General features: G+C 38.0%; 1 protein-coding gene across 1 annotated transcript in view; it reads right to left on the bottom strand.

Moving 5' to 3' along the window:
- Positions 1-5,306: 5,306 nt before the first annotated feature.
- CPSF2 (cleavage and polyadenylation specific factor 2) overlaps positions 5,307-19,562 on the bottom strand; it is an 18,380-nt gene continuing 4,124 nt past the window's right edge. The window contains exons 4-10 of the mRNA XM_040478434.1: positions 16,884-16,984; positions 15,259-15,459; positions 12,970-13,122; positions 11,339-11,564; positions 9,601-9,900; positions 8,029-8,163; positions 5,307-7,637 (exon numbers count right to left, since the gene is read on the bottom strand). Coding sequence (XP_040334368.1) covers positions 7,545-7,637; positions 8,029-8,163; positions 9,601-9,900; positions 11,339-11,564; positions 12,970-13,122; positions 15,259-15,459; positions 16,884-16,984 — 1,209 coding nt within the window. The 3' untranslated portion in view covers positions 5,307-7,544. The remainder of the gene's footprint in view (positions 7,638-8,028; positions 8,164-9,600; positions 9,901-11,338; positions 11,565-12,969; positions 13,123-15,258; positions 15,460-16,883; positions 16,985-19,562) is intronic.

Below are 19,562 nucleotides of genomic sequence, written 5' to 3'. Positions count from 1 at the left end.
TACTCTCTGCTCAGGGGACCTAGTAGCAATGACAGCACAGTGAGTGGCAATGAGCACAAGTTAGCACCCAGCCTTGTTCCTAAATACGATTCTCCACTAAACTAAAACAGGACTCTGGAGAAACAGCCGATCACAGGATGGGGTAGGAATAATACAAGATAGGAAGTACTTCAAAGAACCACAAGGAAAACAATTATGGAGCCATTATGGAAAACAACTGGAAGTTCCTCAAAAACTTAAAAATAGAATCACCCTATGGCCCAGCAATCCCACTGGACACGTTATCAGAAAGAACTGAAAGCAGGATCTCGAAGCGATATTTGCACGCCCATGCTCATCACAGCCACGAGTCACAGCAGCAAAGTGGCAGGAGCAACCCAAACGCCCGCTGACGGATGAGGGGATGGAGAAAATGTGGTATATCCATACAATGAAGTGTGCAGCCTTAAAAAGTAAAAGGAAGGAAGGGAGGGAGGGAGGGAATCCTGTCACATGCTATAGCATGGATGAACCCTGATGACACTATGTTCACTAAGTGAAATTAGCTAGTACGAAAAAAGACAAATATTTTATGATTCCACTCACACTCTAAAGCAGTCAAAATCACAAAAACAAAGTAGAAAGGTGGTTATCAAGGGCTGGGGGGAGGGGGTGGAGCTAGTGCTTAGTGGGAACGGAGATTCACTGCTGCAAGATGAAAAAGTTCTAGAATCTGTTGCACAACAATGTGAATACACTCAACACTACTGAACGGTACACTGAAAAGTGGTTACGATGGCAAATTTAATGTTTTCTCTCTCTCTCTCTGTCTCTCTCTCTCTCTGTCTCTCTCTCTCTCACACACACACACACACACACACACACACACACACACAAAACCTGAGACTGTGTCAAAGAACACAAGAGCCAGCTTGAAAGTGCTCCCACCAGCCAAATCTAGGGCAACTAGAGGATCAGAATAAATCAAGATAGTTTGTAAATTACAAAACAGAATCCATGTTCCATACTAATATAATAAAGAGACGAATGAATGGATGCTAAGTAAATACATAAACAGGGGAGAAGATCAGGTGCTTATACCAGAATGCCAATTTCCTGAAGATGCAGGAGTCTGATTAGAAAGCCGCCATTTGGCAAGGCCTGATTCAGCCAAGAGGCATCAATGGATGCTAAAACCAGAGGATAAAAATGTATACAAAACAGGTATTGATATAGTCTCAAAGTGGCTCCCCACAAGACACTAATTCCTCATTAACTAATTAAGTACAAATACTTATTAACTTCACAGTGAAAACACCTTGCACACATAACAAACTATTAAAAACTAACATCCCTGGTAACGGCAAAAATTGACATGAAGCGCCTCCTGATATTACAAAGAGAACACAGAATCGCCTCTCTGGTATCCTTGCTAAAAATTTGGAATCCGATTCTAATCACGAGACACCAGAGAAACCCAATGTGAGGTTTATCCTACAAAGTAACTGGCCATCACTCTTCAAAAAATTTCAAGGTCCTAAAACAATTTTGTTAAAAAAGGAAAAACTGACGAAGTACTCCAAACTGAGGAAAGCTGGAGGGAAAACCTAACTGAATCCATGCATCGTCACGGACTGGACCCTGGGGCGAAAAGGAAAGGATTACGATAAGGACATTTTTAGCGTAACTGGTAACATTTGAATGGGGTTTGTGGATTAAATGGTAGAACTTTATCAGTATTGCTGTCCTGGTGCTGACAGAAGTACTGTAGTTACGGCTAATGAGACATCGTAACTGCAACTTAGTATAATAACAATTAAAAAATTAATATGTATATATAAATAGAATAAGGTAAATACGGCAAAATGTTAACGGGAGAATCTAGAAGAGGGATATGTGGGATCTTTTAAATTATTCTTGTAACTTTTCCATCAGTTTAAAATTATTCCAAAATAACTGAAATAAAATATATACAAGTGATCTTTCAGCTATTAGAGATGTATTACACTGGTTTTTATACTACTAGAGATATCTCTGTTTAATGCTTTCATTATCTCAGGTAAAAACTACTTTAAAAAATGGCTGAAATAAATGTGAAAGAAGCTTTTTTTAATAGGCAATAATGTAGATATGAAATTCTACTCGATAGTTAAAAACTCAGAATACTCTGAATCCCCTTTCCTCATTAAACATGCTTCTTTCTTCCTATAATAGTTTATCTCCTTGAAAAAAAAAAATCACACATATGAGATACTGAAAAACCTTGAGAATTTGAATCCTGTACATTTAGGATAAGTAATTTTTTCTCATAACTGATAAAGGATTTACACAGTCTCATTAAAGACTTATGTCCTTTGATATTTAAATACGAAATTTAACCTGAACCATGACTTACATTGGAAATTAGAGTATCTTTATGATTTCTGATATATTCTACTAGTTTTAATTAGAGTTTGGGGTTAAGTGACTGTTTAATATTTAAAAAATCTCCTATGGTAGCAAATGTCTGTCTAGACAAGGCATTTTTTTAATCTTTTTTTTTTTTTCCATCATTTAGAGTCAAGTGGTAATGTCATTTGGGCCAAGACTGCAAGTTGTTTCTAAAATAATTTACATTTCTCATAAGCTTGGTAAATGAATCCAAAAAGAAATGAGAGCTCCCAAAATATTAAACACAAGACCAGCAGCAGCACCCCCGGAATACGAACAGCTTCCCACAGAGATCTGTTCAAAGGGCTTCACTAGTGGCAAACACACAATTTAGCAGTGCCTTAAACAAATTGTTAGAGGGAGAAAAGGAAATACGATGAATTGGATATTGGACATTACCATCAACAAAACCTCAGAAAATGATGTTAGGTCTTCATGAATCCTTCATATATTCTCCACTGGAGTTTATCAGGCAGAATCAAAAATTTGAGCAGGACCCATGGAATCCATGAACAATTTCATGAAAAAAGCATATACACTTTTGGTTCTATTCAACTACAATGAAGAGAAAGTTAAAACCCTCCAAACTTGTATTTTGCTCCTTGACATCATATTTTGACTTCAAGAATTAAAATGAAATAGTCTTGAGCAACAAACGAAAAGCACCAAGAAAGAGAGGGGTTGGGGGCGGGGGGGAGGAGGAGGAAAAGGACAAAAGCAAAGCTACCCTCGCTTCCAGCAAAGTCCTAGGTTTATTTATTTTGGTCATTTTGGTATTTTCTCATAGACACAACTGAGGTGGTCAAAAGTGAGAGACAATCAAAAGAAGAAGAAAAACACCCTCCTCCATCCATGCTCAGGGAGGCAGATCTGAACGTTCCTTCTCACTCCCACCCCATCTGCACTTACACATTCATTCTGTAGTTACCGAATGGCTAAAAGAGGGGGCTTGGGGGTGGCCAGGAACAACCACCACCAAGACAATTAACCTCTCAATCACTGGATTGCCAGCCATAAGTGGTCATCGGTTCATCAATATTTGAAGGACGATAACCCTGAGATAAGCCACCAGAAACTTACAACCAAAGAAGAGTATAGAAGGTAACACCCCCTCCCCTTTACTGGCCATCATATAGAATGAAAATGAAGCTCTCCCTCAGCATGCTACTGTCCTAGGTTAGCAGGTGCTGGGCGCTGTTCTCAGAGCAGATCAACTGAACATATTAACCCAAAGCAAAGTGAACATACACAAAGGAACTGAAACACAGCAATGCAGAAGAAAAAAAGTAGTTGAAGTTTACAGCTTGATATCTCATAGTGTTATGGTTGGGACTGTGGAATTCGTCTAGTTCAACACACTTATTTTAGTGTTGAATGGGTTCTAGATCCATTCGTTTAGTACTGAATGAATAGACTCTGTAAGGCTGGGTCCCACTCCCTCTCTGGCCTGCTATGAGGCTCTCAAGCAAATCCCTTCCCTTCCCGAGGCCCATTCATTCAATACTAAAATAAGTGAATTGAACTAGATGAATTCCACAGTCTCTCTCAGCCATAACAGTTAAAATTTTAAGTTATAAATTTCAACTACTTTTTCTCTCCCTATGGCTTTTCTGCAGACATGGATAAGCTGATTCTAAATTCACACTGACATGCAAGAGCACCAGAAAAGCCAAAACAATCTTGAAAGAGAACAAAGTTGGAGGACTCACACTTGCCAATCTCAAAACTTAATACAAAGCTATAGAAATTCAGACAATGTGGTACTAGTATAAGGATATATACAGATCAGTGAGATAGAATTCAGAGTCCCAGAACAAACTCATACATTTACGAGCAACTGATTTCCAACAATGGTGATAACTTGATGAGGAATTGGTCTTTTCAACAACTGATGCTGGGACAACTGGATAGCCATGTGCAAAAGAATGAAATTGAACCCCTACCTCGCACAACATATAAAAATTAGCTGAAAATGAATCAAAGATGTCAATTTAAGAGTTTAAACTATGAAATGCTTAGGAAAATAATAAGTGTCAATCTTTGTGACCTTGGATGAAACGACGGTTTCTAAGATATGACACCAACAGTACATGGAACCAAAAGGAAAAAAAACAAAACCAAAAACATAAATCACAATTCATCAAAATTAAATAAAAAATGTTGTGCTTCAAAAGGACACAATCAAGAAAGTGAAAAAGAGAATAGGAGCAAATGTTTGCAAATCACAAATCCAATAAGGATTTCGTATCCAAACTATATTTAAAAACGTATAACTCAACAATAAAAAAGAAATAACTCAACTAAAAACTAGACAAAGAATCTGAACAGACATTTCTCTAGAGAAGACATACAAATGGCCAATAAGTACAGAAAAGACAGTCAACATCATTAGTCATTAAAGAAATGCAAATCGAAACCACAATGAGATACCTCTTCACACACCCTAGAACGATTAAAACAAAAAATAAGGTGAGTAACAAGTGTTGCTAAGGATGTAGAAGAATTGGAATTCTCACTCCCTGCTGGTAGGAATGTTAAATAGTACAGGCACTTCGGAAAATCGTTTGGAAATACAGTTTGGAAAACTGACAGTTTCTCAAAAGAGTTACCTATCATTTATCTAGCGATTCTACTTTTAGGTATCTACTCCCCAAAACTGAAAACACATCTCCACACAAAAAAAAACTTGTATAGGAATGCTTATAGCAGTATTATTTATAATAGCCAAAAAGTAGAAACCACCCAAATGTCCACCAATTCGTGAATGGATCAACAAAATGTGGTGTACCCACACAATGGAATATTATTCAACCATATAAAAAATGCTGATACATGCTACAGTATCAACGAATCTTGAAAATATGCTAAGTGAAAGAAGTCAGACACAAAAGGCCACATTTTGTATGATACCATTTTTATGAAATATTCAGAATAGGCAAATCCATAGAGGCAGGAAAGAGATTGATGGTTGCCTAGGACTAGGGTGAAGGAAAAAACGGGAAGTGACTGCTAAGGAATGGGTATAGAGTTTCTTTTGAGGGAGAGGAGAATGTTCTGGAATGAGCTAGTGGTAATGGTTGTACAACACTAAACATACTAAATGCCAATTAATTATATACTTTAAAAGAGTATATTTTACGGTACGTGAATTAGAGCTCAATTTTTTTTAAAGGCCCTTGTTAGAAAATTGACCTCTGCACTTCTGTTTCAGAACACCTACTGGTTCATGAAAACAAAACAAAAAAAAACTGTAATGAAACTTGACATTTATAATCTCATTGTAACAAATGCTACAATAAAATTTCTTTTAACCAAATTATCTATACATATAAGCTGATGGTCCACTTGTATTTATTTTGCCTTTAAACAAAGATCTGAAAAAGTTCTCTGCGTTCATGATTTATCTATAGTCCTTTTTAAAATTTATACTTTTCTTAAGTAACCAAGGCTGAACAAATGTCTTCATTTTAGGAAGTTTAGTAATACTGTCCTCTAGAAACAGGTCAAAGTCTTGCTCTTGCAATGACATTAGTTAGCACAGCCATCTTCAAGCAGTACTTTAAAATTTAATTCCTTTTCAAAGGACAATAAAAAGGCTAAAGCAAGAAACAATTTTTCAATATCGGGAATGCAATGTAATATGTATAACCAGATGCTTCAAGCCATGTAACGAATGCAGACTTTTTTTCCCCTGGAATATAACTAGGATTCTAGGCTTACTCTCTTCAGTAACAAGAATTTAAGTGAAAAATTTTCAAAGCTCTACAAAGAAAACATACTCTTCACCGTCATCTTCTGTAATGTTGTTCTGCACATCTGGTTTTCAGGATCAGAAAACTCTAACTTTGCGTTAGCACTATAATCCACAGTAAATTCTTTGTAAGCTTTGAAATTTTAATTCTAGTCTGATATCACTGGGTGGTACTATACATAGATCCATATAAGTTAAACAAGAATGATCCTTCTAAAAACGCTAAGTATGAAGAGGAGGGCTTAAATACTTAGGAAGTAAAGATCAAGGACTGCCATGATCAAGTTACGCACTGAAAAAGCATCAACACGTTACAATTGGGCAACACGATTTTCATTTTTAAGTTCAATGAGAATTGCATATATTCAGCTTTTACTCTTAAACACAAGTGATTTATACTACGTGAGGGCTGCTAGCCCGAAGAAAGACAGGAACACAAGAAAGGATGACCTTATCCAACTTCAGTATTATTTTTGTAGCAAGGTTATAAAATCCAGCCACTGCTTCAGCAACCCTAGGAAGGAGCAAGCCTAAGAGATGAAAACATTTACACCTTTTGATTAAATTATACTATTACCTTATAAAAATAGGTGGTTCAGCATTTGTTTCCTTAAAAACAGAGCGCTCAACAGTTTCCGATAAAGTAACCTAGCTGAGAGCTAAGATGTATCTAAATGCATACATCAAGGATTTCTTTTGCATTATATATATTCAAATGATGCTGTTATAATTCATACCGAACAACAAAATCTTGATAAAACAGGAAATGGGAGAAATAAAAATTGATTCCTGACCCAAATGTGTACCAGCTCAGACTAGAGTGAATACCCAGGAAATATAGGCAGGGATAAGGAGATATGCCCCAACTGCATATCAGAATTCCAAAGAAAAGTCTGAGTGTACACTCTTTGTTTTTTGTTTTTTAAACACATAGGCCTCAAAAAACCGTTTCATCAGTTTTTTTTATATAACACACATCTTTTCTAAATAATTCTCACTTTTCATTCCAGAAAACGTAAGAAACTGTTTGCAAGAGCTCATGCAAACATGTTTCTCTAAGGCCATGAGCTGGTTTGCTAAGTTGCATTGTTTTATTCAAGTAAAAAGCCCTTCTAGAATAAGGGGTCTATAGAGGAAACCAATCATCTTCAACTCTCCGGCCTGCACACTTGTTAGAATCTCTATCATTCTGAAAGTCAAAAGGTAGAATGCTCATTTGACCATTAGCAAAACGAACTCTATTTACATTTTTAAAAAATCTAATGCATGTTAAATTTTTCTGGCATTTCTTTTTTGTATGTTACAAAACAAAAAAGCAAAAGCTTAGAATAAGAACCCTTTTCTCTTAGAAAGGTCAAACAGACACTTCTTGACATCACGTTCTTTACACAATGGCATACTGTTCATATAAAAGGTCTCTTATCCTATAAAAATCTTGACAAAGGCAGCCTTCTAATCCAATGCGGCCAGTTTCCGTCTAGAAAGTTAAAAAAAAAAAAAAAAAACCTTTAGTACATTTCCTATTCATTAATATGCAGATATAATAACCAAAATATATTAATTAGATTATTTGATGATTGGTCTGGAAATGGGTTGCTCTGATTCACAGAATATGGATCTAACATTCAAGTCATGAATTTTACATAGACATGTAAATGTCAGAGGATTCAAATAAAAATTTACAATGAAACTATATATCATTTCTTTGAGAGCCACTTTTATAAGCCTTCAAGGTCATCATTCATAATGAATATAAATTATGGATCTCCAGTTGGTGAAATTACCAATCAAGAATTACAGAATTCAACAGGGCAACACATCAGAAGGCAGTGTTTCTTCAATTCATCCCTTATTAAAAACACACTTACCCTGCGGACTGCTACTTGATTGTTGCAAACAAGTACGCCCCCTACAAATTCAGCTTGAATCCCCTCCCGTAAAAGAACTTGTTTGAAGTCTGACAGTCTTGGTTCGTTCATAAAAACTGACTGGTGTCCAGGAACCTTAGATAAGGTTAAAGGGGAAAGAATAACCTCAAATAAAACACCAGACCCACAGTGGTACCGAATAAAGTGAGATTTAACACATGATCTCTAAGATATTTTCTATTTTTCCCTTAAGACCTTTGACAGATCGTATCAAGGCTGTAAGTCCCATTCCAAGTTGTTATTCTGAATTTTCCCTCATTATTTTACTTAACATCACAAAGCCCTTCACATTTTCTGAATGTTTCCCAATCGATTTTATTAGTCATGCCTCACAGTAACAGAGAGACATCTGGTAAAGTTATGTTCGTCACTCACCCACTTGCCTGAGGGGGTCAAGGAGAGTGCCAGGAGGCAGAACTGAACCAAAAAATTCATTTGCCAGATCCTCCTCCTTCATTTAGTGCAGAGGAGAGTTCTCCCCTGACCCCAGTCTCACCTTCCCTTCTCCCTTGAGGCGAATGCAGTGTATGCCAGGGGCTTTGGACTCAGAAAAACAAGCGGTTCAACCTAACGCTGCTACTTGGAAACTGCCTTGATGAGCACTAGCGTTAGCACAGTAAAAAGATTCGAGTTCTTGCCCCGATCTCAAGAGCATTACTAGAAGGGAGTCCAACAACAGAGGCTGTGTTCTATTCTTTACTGCACAGAAAGGCTAAAGAGGCCCCTGCATGAACACGGGCCTCTTACTACACAGTTTTCACACCGCTGTAAGTTAATTACCTGAGATCTCTGCTAACTGGATTATCTCTTGAGAACACGTAAACACTAGATTAAAATTATAGCCATACTTAATAAAAGATTTCTAACTACATCGAAACCAAAAGAGATTTCAGCGGAATTGACAACACACGAAAATAGGAGTACAGGAGTTCCACCGTCTTAGAAAACTACAGCTCTCCTGACTGGAAGCAGGTATGTGATGTAATCCTCACAACCAAAATTTAAATACTGAGGGGCGCCTGTGTGGGCCAGCTGGTGAAGCGTCAGGTTCAGGTTGAGGTCTCACGGTCATGGGATCGAGCCCCACGTCTGGCTCTGCACTGAGCGTGGAGCCTGCTTGGGATTCTCTCTCTCCCTCTCTCTCAAAATAAAAAATAAACGTTTAAAAAAAAACAAAACAAAACAAAATTTAAATACTGAAAAAAAATCAGTCACGAAGCAATCATGGATCTTACAATATTTGTTAAACATTTCCTTTAAATTGTTATCAAGCCCTTGCCGTCTAGGACACACACACACACATACACACCCACCCACACACACACACACACACACACACACACACATACACACTCAGGCGTGCAAACACATAACCATATCTTGAGTCATCTTATTTTTAAAATTCCAAAATCAGCCTACATTGGACACATATTGTAAAGAGTTAAAAACATAAAAGCACAATCCAAAGGGAGACAAATGAAGGAAGAGGCCGAAGCGGGACGTGCTTGTTACCTCATGGGGGGGTAAGGGCTCCAAAGTCGGAATGATCTCACTTTCTTCACCCATTTCTTTTTCATCATCCCCAAACAGGCTCTTCATGGCCTTCTGTTGTGCCAGAACGCTGGAGTCCGAAGGAGCGTCCACCTGCATTTCCGAGTCTTCTCCATCATCCTTCAGTTCTCCTTCTTCTAAGATAACTCCTGTGTCCACTTTGGAAACTCTCATGTCTAAGACTCCATCTATCCAAGCTAATTCAGCATCTTTTGCCTTACAAAACTGAAGGGAGCTGACAAGTGAGTCTTTCAATCTCACCTACACATCATGCAAAGGGGAGGGAGACAGATAAAATCCTCAGAGTATAAATTAACAACAAAATATAACCTGTTATAATTATTTCCTGACTCTGGTAATGTGTGTTAAGATTCAAAAATCTTTCACTCACCTGATCTTCACCGTGACTGGTAAGGACCTAGTGACCCATGAGATCATTAAGACCCCTGTCTACTTTCCAAAGTAGACACACTAGGCCCTTGACTGCACACTAGGACCACATGGCAATTTCTTAAAATTCGTGTTAATGCCAGGGTCCCACCTCCAGTGATTCTAACATAACGGATGAGACTAAAACCAGAGCACTGAGTCCCCCTAACACCCCCAAAGCTCCCCAGATGGTTCTCATATGTGGCCAAGGTTGAGAACCACTGACAAGTCTCACCCATCAGCCCTTGCTGCTGCTTCAAGAACACTGAATTACTTCTGTTTCCTCCATTACCATGAACCTCACACATCCATATTCTTGGACAGCTGCTTCCTCTTGTTTTATCCAGAGTAACTTTTCTGCCTGGTGAATTCCAATCCATTTTTTCCAACTAAATCTAGACATCATCCCTGCTTTAACTGACACCAACTCCTGCTACCAGAAAAAAGCTAATCTCTCCTCTGTGCTATTCTCGTTTTTTTGTTTTTGTTTTTGTTTTTTTTGTATCTGCTTCCATTTTTTTCAAGTATGAATAGAACCTTGACATCAGTGAATTTTTTAATTTAATTTTATTTATTTATTTTTTTAATGTTTATTTATTTTGGGGACAGAGAGAGACAGAGCATGAACGGGGGAGGGGCAGAGAGAGAGGGAGACACAGAATCGGAAACAGGCTCCAGGCTCTGAGCCATCAGCCCAGAGCCCGACGCGGGGCTCGAACTCACGGACCGCGAGATCGTGACCTGAGCTGAAGTCGGACACCCAACCGACTGAGCCACCCAGGCGCCCCAACATCAGTGAATTTTTATAAAACTTTTGAATTCTTGAATACTCCCCATTCCCGTCACCTCTATAGTTTTGCAAATGTTCCCTCTGCCTGGAATACCCTTTCTCTCTCTTTCCCTTCTCTACATTACCCTGACAACCTGTCAAAACATGTTAGGATTCAGCTTAGTTATCACTTCCTCTGGAAAATCTTTTCTAAACCTCCAACTCTGGGGCAGTGTCTCCCTCTCTGGGGAGTGTCCCTCTCTGGGGCAGTGTCTCCCTCTCCCTCCCTATTCACAACATCCTGTACTTTCTCTATCAGAGGCATAACAATGTGATAAATGCTCTTTCCTTGTTATAAGCCCCTAACACCTTAAAGACTAGAAGACCTCCTAAGACAGGGGACCACATCTATCTCACTCACCCCTGTACTCCTAATGTACCTGTCCTAATCTGCAACAATAATGTATTTATTTCACATGGCTTGGGTGCCAGCACGCTTACCTGATAGATGTGAGTTTCACTAGTGGCATCAACTGTTTCGTGTAGCTTTGGCATGTACACCTTAATATCTTTCCCACCAAATGCACGGCAGCACTCGGCAAGATCTTGACTGGCCTCTGGTGGTCCGTGGACAATGATCAACTGTCGTGGTTTCATCTGATTAATGATCTTTTTAATGGAATCTCCATCAGAGCGTCCTTCATAGTCTATGTAAGTAACCCTAGCTCTGTAATTAGACAGAATTATCCGAGCTTGTTTTTCTGATAATTTTAAAACCAAGTTATTAATGGCTTTTATAATCAGGAAAGAAATGTATACAATACATAAAATGAGGATTTGAGGAATACACATGTTACAGTGTATGTACATGTGAGGGGGAAGGGTTATGGATTTTTCAGTAGGTATTATTAGAAAAAGTGGCTCACTATATAAAGAAAAATAAAACCGATTGCTGACCTAATGCCACAAACAACAGCAGGTGAGTTGAAGCCATAAAAGAAAAATGTGAAGATTTAAATTCAATAGAATAAAATGTAAGAATTCTGTTTGTGACCAGGGACAGGGAGGGACTTCATTATATACAATTCCAAACACCATAATGAAAATATTTTATTTTATTATTTCATTACATCAAAATTAAAGATTTTTTTTTTAAACAAGGTAGACCCTGGACCACTCATATAAAAAGATAACAGAATGGGAGAGGCTATCTGCATTGTCTGAAACCAAGCAGGGGTAACATCCAAAATGTACAACGAACCCCTGCACATCAGTAACATAAGGGCAACAACCCCTAGAGAAAAAGACATGAAGGCCATAAACATGGGACTTCATAGACAAGAAAACAAAAAAGGTCCCAAGCATTTGAAGAAGATAATCAAACTATAATCACTGTAAGACAAACTTAAACAGTAGTGATACGTTATTACTCTATACCTATTGGGCTGGAAAATGTTGAAGCGTTCAATAATGCCCAATGTTGGTAAGGAAACAGGGTTGAAAGAAGCCTTCTGCTCTGCTAGTGAAAGTATAAACTGATACAGCCATTCGGCAGAGAATTTTGTGACACTGTTAACATGCATTATTTAGATAACAACCATAGCCCATAATATATGCTAAATATCACTGGACAAATAAACTGCTTTGCTATCTAAAGACTTAAAGAAAAATCCAAAATGATGAATTACTGGTGTTACTAACTGTACCAAATAGAAAAGGAAAAAGGTGTATTAACCACTTCAGATTATAATAACATTTTTCAGACATTAGGGCACTAGAAATGTTTAAGTCAAGGAGTATATTTTACAAAACAAACACTTAGAAAAATTAAACATGTGCTACTAAACTTACTAAAAAGTCCAGAATGTTTCTTCATATAAATGTAGAGTTTAATGTTAACCCCCTACCTCAATACCAATTCAATTGCATTGGCTTTCAAATACCATTAATGAAAACAAAATGCCACCATGCTTCACAGACCTTTGCAGGGAAAAAGAAATTAAATTTTAAAAACAACAACTTACTAGAGAATATTCAGAAATTTCACATTTGAAACAATGTAAATTATATAATTCAAGTTCTTGAAATTTTATCTCATAACCTAGTTTCAAAACGCGACAAAAAGCACTTACTTTATTTCAATAGACTCTGTTGTAGAAATACACTTAGTGGGAACATCAGATAGATCCTGATCCATGGGTTCATCTCCATTTGTCAAGCCAGATTCCAATTTGCTTTTCTCTTCTTCAGTTGCTTGAAGTTCTGGCACTAAGAAATCCTCTGGTCTAAATTATATAAGTCTCTAATTAGAGCACTAACAGGCAAGCTAATATTAGATAATATAAGTACTTAGTAAATGGCATTAAGTTTTAGGCTCCTCACATATCTCAAGATTTAAATACACAATTGATCCAAAGCTAATGCAACTTTGTAGTATCAATTACCAAATGACTGCATCTATTGTGTTTTTCCTGACCACTGAGGAATGCTCTTCAGAGCGTGCTGTTGGGCTAGTAAAGAGTCCTAGATAGACCATTAGGAGGTTATCAAAAGTACTATTACAACCTGGCCTTGCATTTATTTCAATCATTCTTTTTCTCTTTCTGTGGTTTCTCTTCCCAAGTCCCACTTCTTATAAATCTCAGGCCTCTTTTGATTTCCTTAAGAGCCCCAGTTATTCTATCCCTGCCCAAAGATGACTCCCCACTGGCACATTACCAAGAAGACGGAGATACAAAATCATGAGCTCCCTCAAAAGCCTTTGCCTTTATTTCAACAAAGCACGAATGCATCTATCTTCCCATGTTTACTTCCAGTATCAGAGAGAGTTGTATGTTAAAATTTAAAAACAAACTTAAAAATGTTCTCTCTAACCCCCTGAAATTGTCTACGCCCCACACCCCAAATCTGCTCCCACTCCTGAGAATCCAGGCCCCTGTTACCCAACACCTAGACTATTATAGGAGCTTCTCAGACACTGGAGTCCAACTTCTCCACCTATAATCCACATAATAACAACAGTAGTAGCAACCACTTAGAGCACGCTCACTAGGAGTCATGAGTCACAAGTCAGATTCTATGCTAAATGCCTTAAAAACACAATCCCATTTCATTCTTACCCCCACTTTTCAGATAAGGAAATTGAAAACTGAACATTGGACACTAATTAAGTAGAATAAGTAGAATGGTAAACAAACTCACCAATGTTATTTAGATTGTTATTTTTCCTCTCCACTATTTTAGAGGACCAAGTAGACAGGGGAATTTTCCTAAGTAAGTCCAAGAATGACCTAGAATCCACTATATGCTTAAGAGAGCATTACGGGAAGTACAAAGAAGGCACCAGGGAGGGACCTAGACTGTACTGGGGTGGCAAGGAAGAAACAGGAAAGGCTTCTAGAAATTTGTAAGGCCAGATTCAACCGCCTGGAGACCTGGGACGGGAAGATGGAACAAAGCTGAGGGAGGAGCATGTGCAGGAGCACGACGTGGAGAAGCCGAGCAGAAGGAAACGGAGAAGGCTGGTACCACGACAGCAGAGAATGCTCAATGGCATGACAGAAATATACAGAAACATAACAGAAAAGTCGGGAGAAACCAGATTATGAAAGACACCATGCGTCACGCTAAGGCATTTGACATTTGCCTGCAGAGCAATGGGAACTATGAGGGACCTTTACACAGGATAGCAGTGTTTTCAAACGTGGATTTGAACACGTAATTTCAGTTGTCTTCCAGTAGTGGCTGTAAATTTGGTAGACTTCCCATGATTCCACCCATGCTATCTCACATCCCTCTTGGAACTAAAATGTGTACAAAACTGCTTGAGATGTAACCCATTTCCCAAACTTCACACATCACAATCTATCAAAAATTCTCCCTATCCTATGTCTTTCTCCAATGCATGTCCCTTACCCTTTCTTTTTAAGGGGCGGGGGAGGGATTTTGGTCATCTTTTTGAACCTTTCACATACCTAACTAATAAACCTGACAGTTTGCCTTTAATATTAATTCTCTAGGGGCAACTGGGTAGCTCAGTTGGTTAAGCACCTGACTCTTGATTTCGGCTCAGGTCATGATCTCACAGTTCATGAGTTCAAGCCCCCTATCGGGCTCTGTGCTGAGATCCCTCAGAATTCTCTCTCTCTCTGTCCCTCCCCCACTTGCATGCACTCTCATGCTCACGTGTGCATGCTCTCTTTCACTCTCTCAAACTTTAAAATACATATATATTTATTCTCTAGATGTTCCTCATCCTTTCTATTTTTATGTTTCAAACTATACAAATCCTCTGTGGAGTACTCAGAAACTATCAAAGCACATGACATGACCAGAAAGGCCAAATTTATCGAGTTCTAATGATACAGAGAGTTATACACCAAACAGTCTAATCTAGAAGAAAGAAAAACTTATTCACGTACTTGATAATTTCTCCATATTCATCCCATTTAATTCTTTCTTCTGGGGCAGGAAACATAGGATAAGACTTTTTAGCCTGTTTGAAGAAACTTCCTTTACGACTACCTTCACCTTTCATCATCAGGTCATGCTTGGTTTTATGAGCTGAGGGCTGGTCAATATCTTCCTCAACGTCACTCTCATCACTAGAATCTATGTCTGCCCTAAGAAGATTGTGGAACAGAGAAAGGTCATAAAGTCCCCAAAAGATTTTGAATTAATGTTTAGAAAATTATTATTCAATTAATTCAATGATAATGTTATTGGATTGATAGTTTGTAAAACATTAACTGCCAGTTAATAAATACTCATTAATACTAGCACTGAAAGCATCAACTACATGCAATTAAAAAAATTTTTTTAAATAACATAGTCACACTAAGGTAGATCATAATCAACGGAGAAAAACACACACACACAATACAGAGGAACAAAGGGAACAATGACAGCATTGTCTGAAACTGCCTGCCAGAAACAATGGAATGAAGCCTGTAAATTGCTAATTCACATTCCCGGTAAAAGTATCATTCAAATATAAATATAAAATAAAAAGAAATTTGACAGACCAAAAAAAAAAAAAAACCAACCCAGAAAAATCTGATGGAACTTATTGCCTGCAGATATGCAGCAGTCCATGAAACAAAAATCAGGGAGAAGGAAAGATGTACCATGGGGTAATATGTCTATACAAGGGAGGAACAAGAAATTAGAAATATGTGAGCAATATGGGGTGCCTGTGTGGCTCAGTCGGTTGAGCATCTGACTTCAGCTCAGATCATGATCTCACGGTTCATGAGTTCCAGCCCTGCGCCGGGCTCTGTGCTGACGACTCGGAGCCTGGAGCCTGCTTCTGATTCTGTGTCTCCCTCTCTCTCTGTCCCTCTCCCCCTCACGCTCTCTTTCTCTCAAAAATAAAAGAAACATTAAAACATTTTTTTTAAAAAAAGAAATATGTGAGCAATATAAGTCATTTAAAAAATCTCTTTAGGGGCACCTGGGTAGCTCAGTTGGTTGAGTATCCGACTCTTGAGTTTGGCGCAGGTCATGATCCCAGGGTCATGAGACTGAGCCTTGAATTGGGCTCCAGGCTGAGTGTGGAGCACTGCTTAAGATTCTGTCTCTTCCTCTGCCCCTCCCCTGCTCATGCTTGCTCTCTTTCTCAAATTTAAAAAAAAAAAAAAAAAAGCTCTTTAAAAACTAAAACTGATTTTTTCTTTTTTAACTGTGTTTTTCTGAGAGAGAGGGTGCGAGCATGGGGGGGGTGGGGGGGTGAGGGAGGGAAAGAGAGAGACTCCCAAGCAGGCTTGGCGGGGTCAGCGTGGAGCCTGACACGGGGCTCCAACTCACAACCATGAGATCATGACCTGAGGTGAAATCAAGAGCCACGCTGGTACCTCGATTTTTTTAAAAACAAAACAAAATATTAGCACTGAAAGCACCCGGCATTCTAGCACCATTTAAAGATGTAACAAAAGTAACAAACTCGACATAAAATTTAAATATTTTCAATTAAAATTTATCTTAGAAATAAGTTCTTAAGTTATATACAATTAACCATAAGCTTTTAATCTGTTTGAAAACAACTCACTCTTTTGACTGCTCAAGTTTTTTCGCAGCTTCTTTCTTTAGTTTCTCTTTTTCCAAGTATTCTTCAAGTTCTTTCCCTTCAAGCTTCACACGCTTCCTTAACTAAAGAAAAATAGCAAACAAAAGGAAATACCGTTACAAGGGGGTTCAGGCAGTGGGGTGTGACACACAGTATATCTGTAAATTTATCATCTTACATTTGAAACCATTCAAGTTTCCATTACATGCGATGACAGATCCTATTCACATTAGTACTAAAATTGAGCTGTTACATTTTTAGGATGGGTTTAATTTAAACTAGTTAAAAATCACCAATCGGGGGGACGCCTGGGTGGCTCAGTCGGTTGAGTGCCTGACTTCAGCTCAGGTCATGATCTCGCGGTTTGTGGGTTCAAGCCCCGCGTCGGGCTCTGTGCTGACAGCTCAGAGCCTGGAGCCTGCTTCAGATTCTGTGTCTCCTTCTCTCTCTGCCCCCCCCCTTAGTTGTGCTCTATCTCTGTCTCTCAAAAATAAATGTAAAAAAAAAAAAAATTTTTTTTAAATCATCAATCAGGAAAAAAAATATAGATAATATTTTTATAATTTTGATATAGGCCTACACAAGACATAAAACCCAATAGCCATAAAGGAAAAAATAAATACAGCAACATGGAAAAAAAACCCTCACTGACATTTAAAATCTCATAAAATTATAAGGAACTGAGAAAATTATTTGCAGCACTACATGACTATCAGAAGCTCTTTTTCCTAACAGCTCTTCCAAATCAGTTAAGATGATCAACATGTCAAAAAAAGGACAAATCCATATGTAAGCCATTGACAAAATAAGAAAAATAGCTATGAAAAGATGTCTAATTTCACTAATGATTTCTGAAAAAGGCAAAATTTTAAGAAATGTACACTACCATTTTTAAACCTATTAGACCTTAAATCTATTAGTGCTAATTACTATGTGGGAAAAGGGCACCTTCACCCACTATTACAGGAAAAGTTAGATAAACTATGTTAGAAGGCAATCTGCCAATGTCTAAACATAAAAATGTATTTGTCATTTGACATAACACTTCTAGGAATTTATCTTACTGAAAGAATCACAAGCGTGAGAAAAAAAGCACATCGTAGCAATGTTTGGAATGGTAAAAAACCAGACTCAACTTTTGGTTTTTGGTAGATTACATTTATTAATGTCTACCAAATCAGAAATTAAAAGTGAGAAAATTTTAAAATATTCATCTTTTCACTAAAAAGTAATAAAATCATTACACATTAACAGCATATTTTTACAAGAGATAATTACACTTTCCAAAGACCCCCACCCACCCCCCGCCACACAAAAAAATTAGTAAAAAGCATGGCATTATTTTACATTTTTACAAGTCTCTTTATTTTGTAGCCCAATATAAGACAGCTGGATGCTCACATCTGCTGAATTCATTCTCTTGCAATATGTTGTTTTGGTTAAAGCATATGAAGAAAATGCAGCCTCACACAGATGTATAGTTGGAAAAGGGAAATAAATTTAAATAGTGTTTCCATGAATATTCTTTGATGTTACGTTAAAACTCTAACACTGCATCTGGGTGGCTCAGTCGGTTAGCATCTGCCTCTTGATTTCGGCTCAGGTCACAATCTCCTGGTTCATGGGATCAAACCCCATGTTGGGCTCGGCACTGACAGCATGGAGCCTGCCTAGGATTCTCTCTCTCCCTCTCTCTCTCTGTCCCTCCCCAACTCGTGCATGCACCCTCTATCTCTCTCTCAAAAATAAACATTTAAAAAAAAAAAGGTTTTCAAAAAAAATTTTTTAATGTTTATTTTTGAGAGAAAAAGACAGAGCACGAATGGGAGAGGGGCAGAGACAGAGGGAGACACAGAATCCGAAGCAGGCTCCAGGCTCTGAGCTGTCAGCACAAAGCCTGAATCGGGGCTGGAACTCACAAACCACGAGATCATGACCTGAGCTGAAGTAAGATGCTTAACCAACTGAGCCATCCAGGCACCCCAAAACGCTGGTTGTTTCTTAAAAATTAGGCGTAATGTGGAATCTGAAAGATACCAATAACTTTTTATAGTGTTACATATTAAAAGTGATTGATTTATCTTGCACTTTGAATGGATCTTTTATTTGTGTGCTATTTTGTACCTACAAGCTTTGGTTATTTGCAAAATACAGGTTCACCAAGTTACACGAATCTTATAAACCTTGACAATATTTTAAACATCACATTTGCAAATATCACTACCAACCCCATCAGCAAAGCCTTCTAAGTTTACGTTGTCCATCTCCTGGTGAAGAGCACAGCTTTCCAAAATTCTAATTTTCACTTGAAAGTTTGAATTTTATTGGATTTAGGCAACAAACGCTGTCAATTATTTTCCTCAGAGTGACAAGCTCACCTTGCTCATCTCTGCTGGATACCCAAGTCTGAAGAGCTGTGTCATTATTTCAAGGAAAAAATGGCGTTCCAAGAAGAAAGCGGCCAGTGTAACTCACAACTCAGTTCCCCAACTGGCTTTCTTCAAGACAAACATCACGTATCAGCGTGCGGTATACCTGCTTTATGCACACTTCCCAGCCTGCCACCCAGAGTTTTAAAAACCTTTTACTGAAAGGATTTAATAAAATTCATAACTTTTACTGCTTCATCGAGGCCATTCTTTTTTTTTTTTTTTTTTAACA

This window comes from Herpailurus yagouaroundi, unplaced genomic scaffold (genome assembly GCF_014898765.1).
Source record: "Herpailurus yagouaroundi ecotype Mexico unplaced genomic scaffold, PumYag 141, whole genome shotgun sequence".
Taxonomy (NCBI): domain Eukaryota; kingdom Metazoa; phylum Chordata; class Mammalia; order Carnivora; family Felidae; genus Herpailurus; species Herpailurus yagouaroundi.
This window is presented reverse-complemented; position numbering and strand designations above follow the sequence as displayed.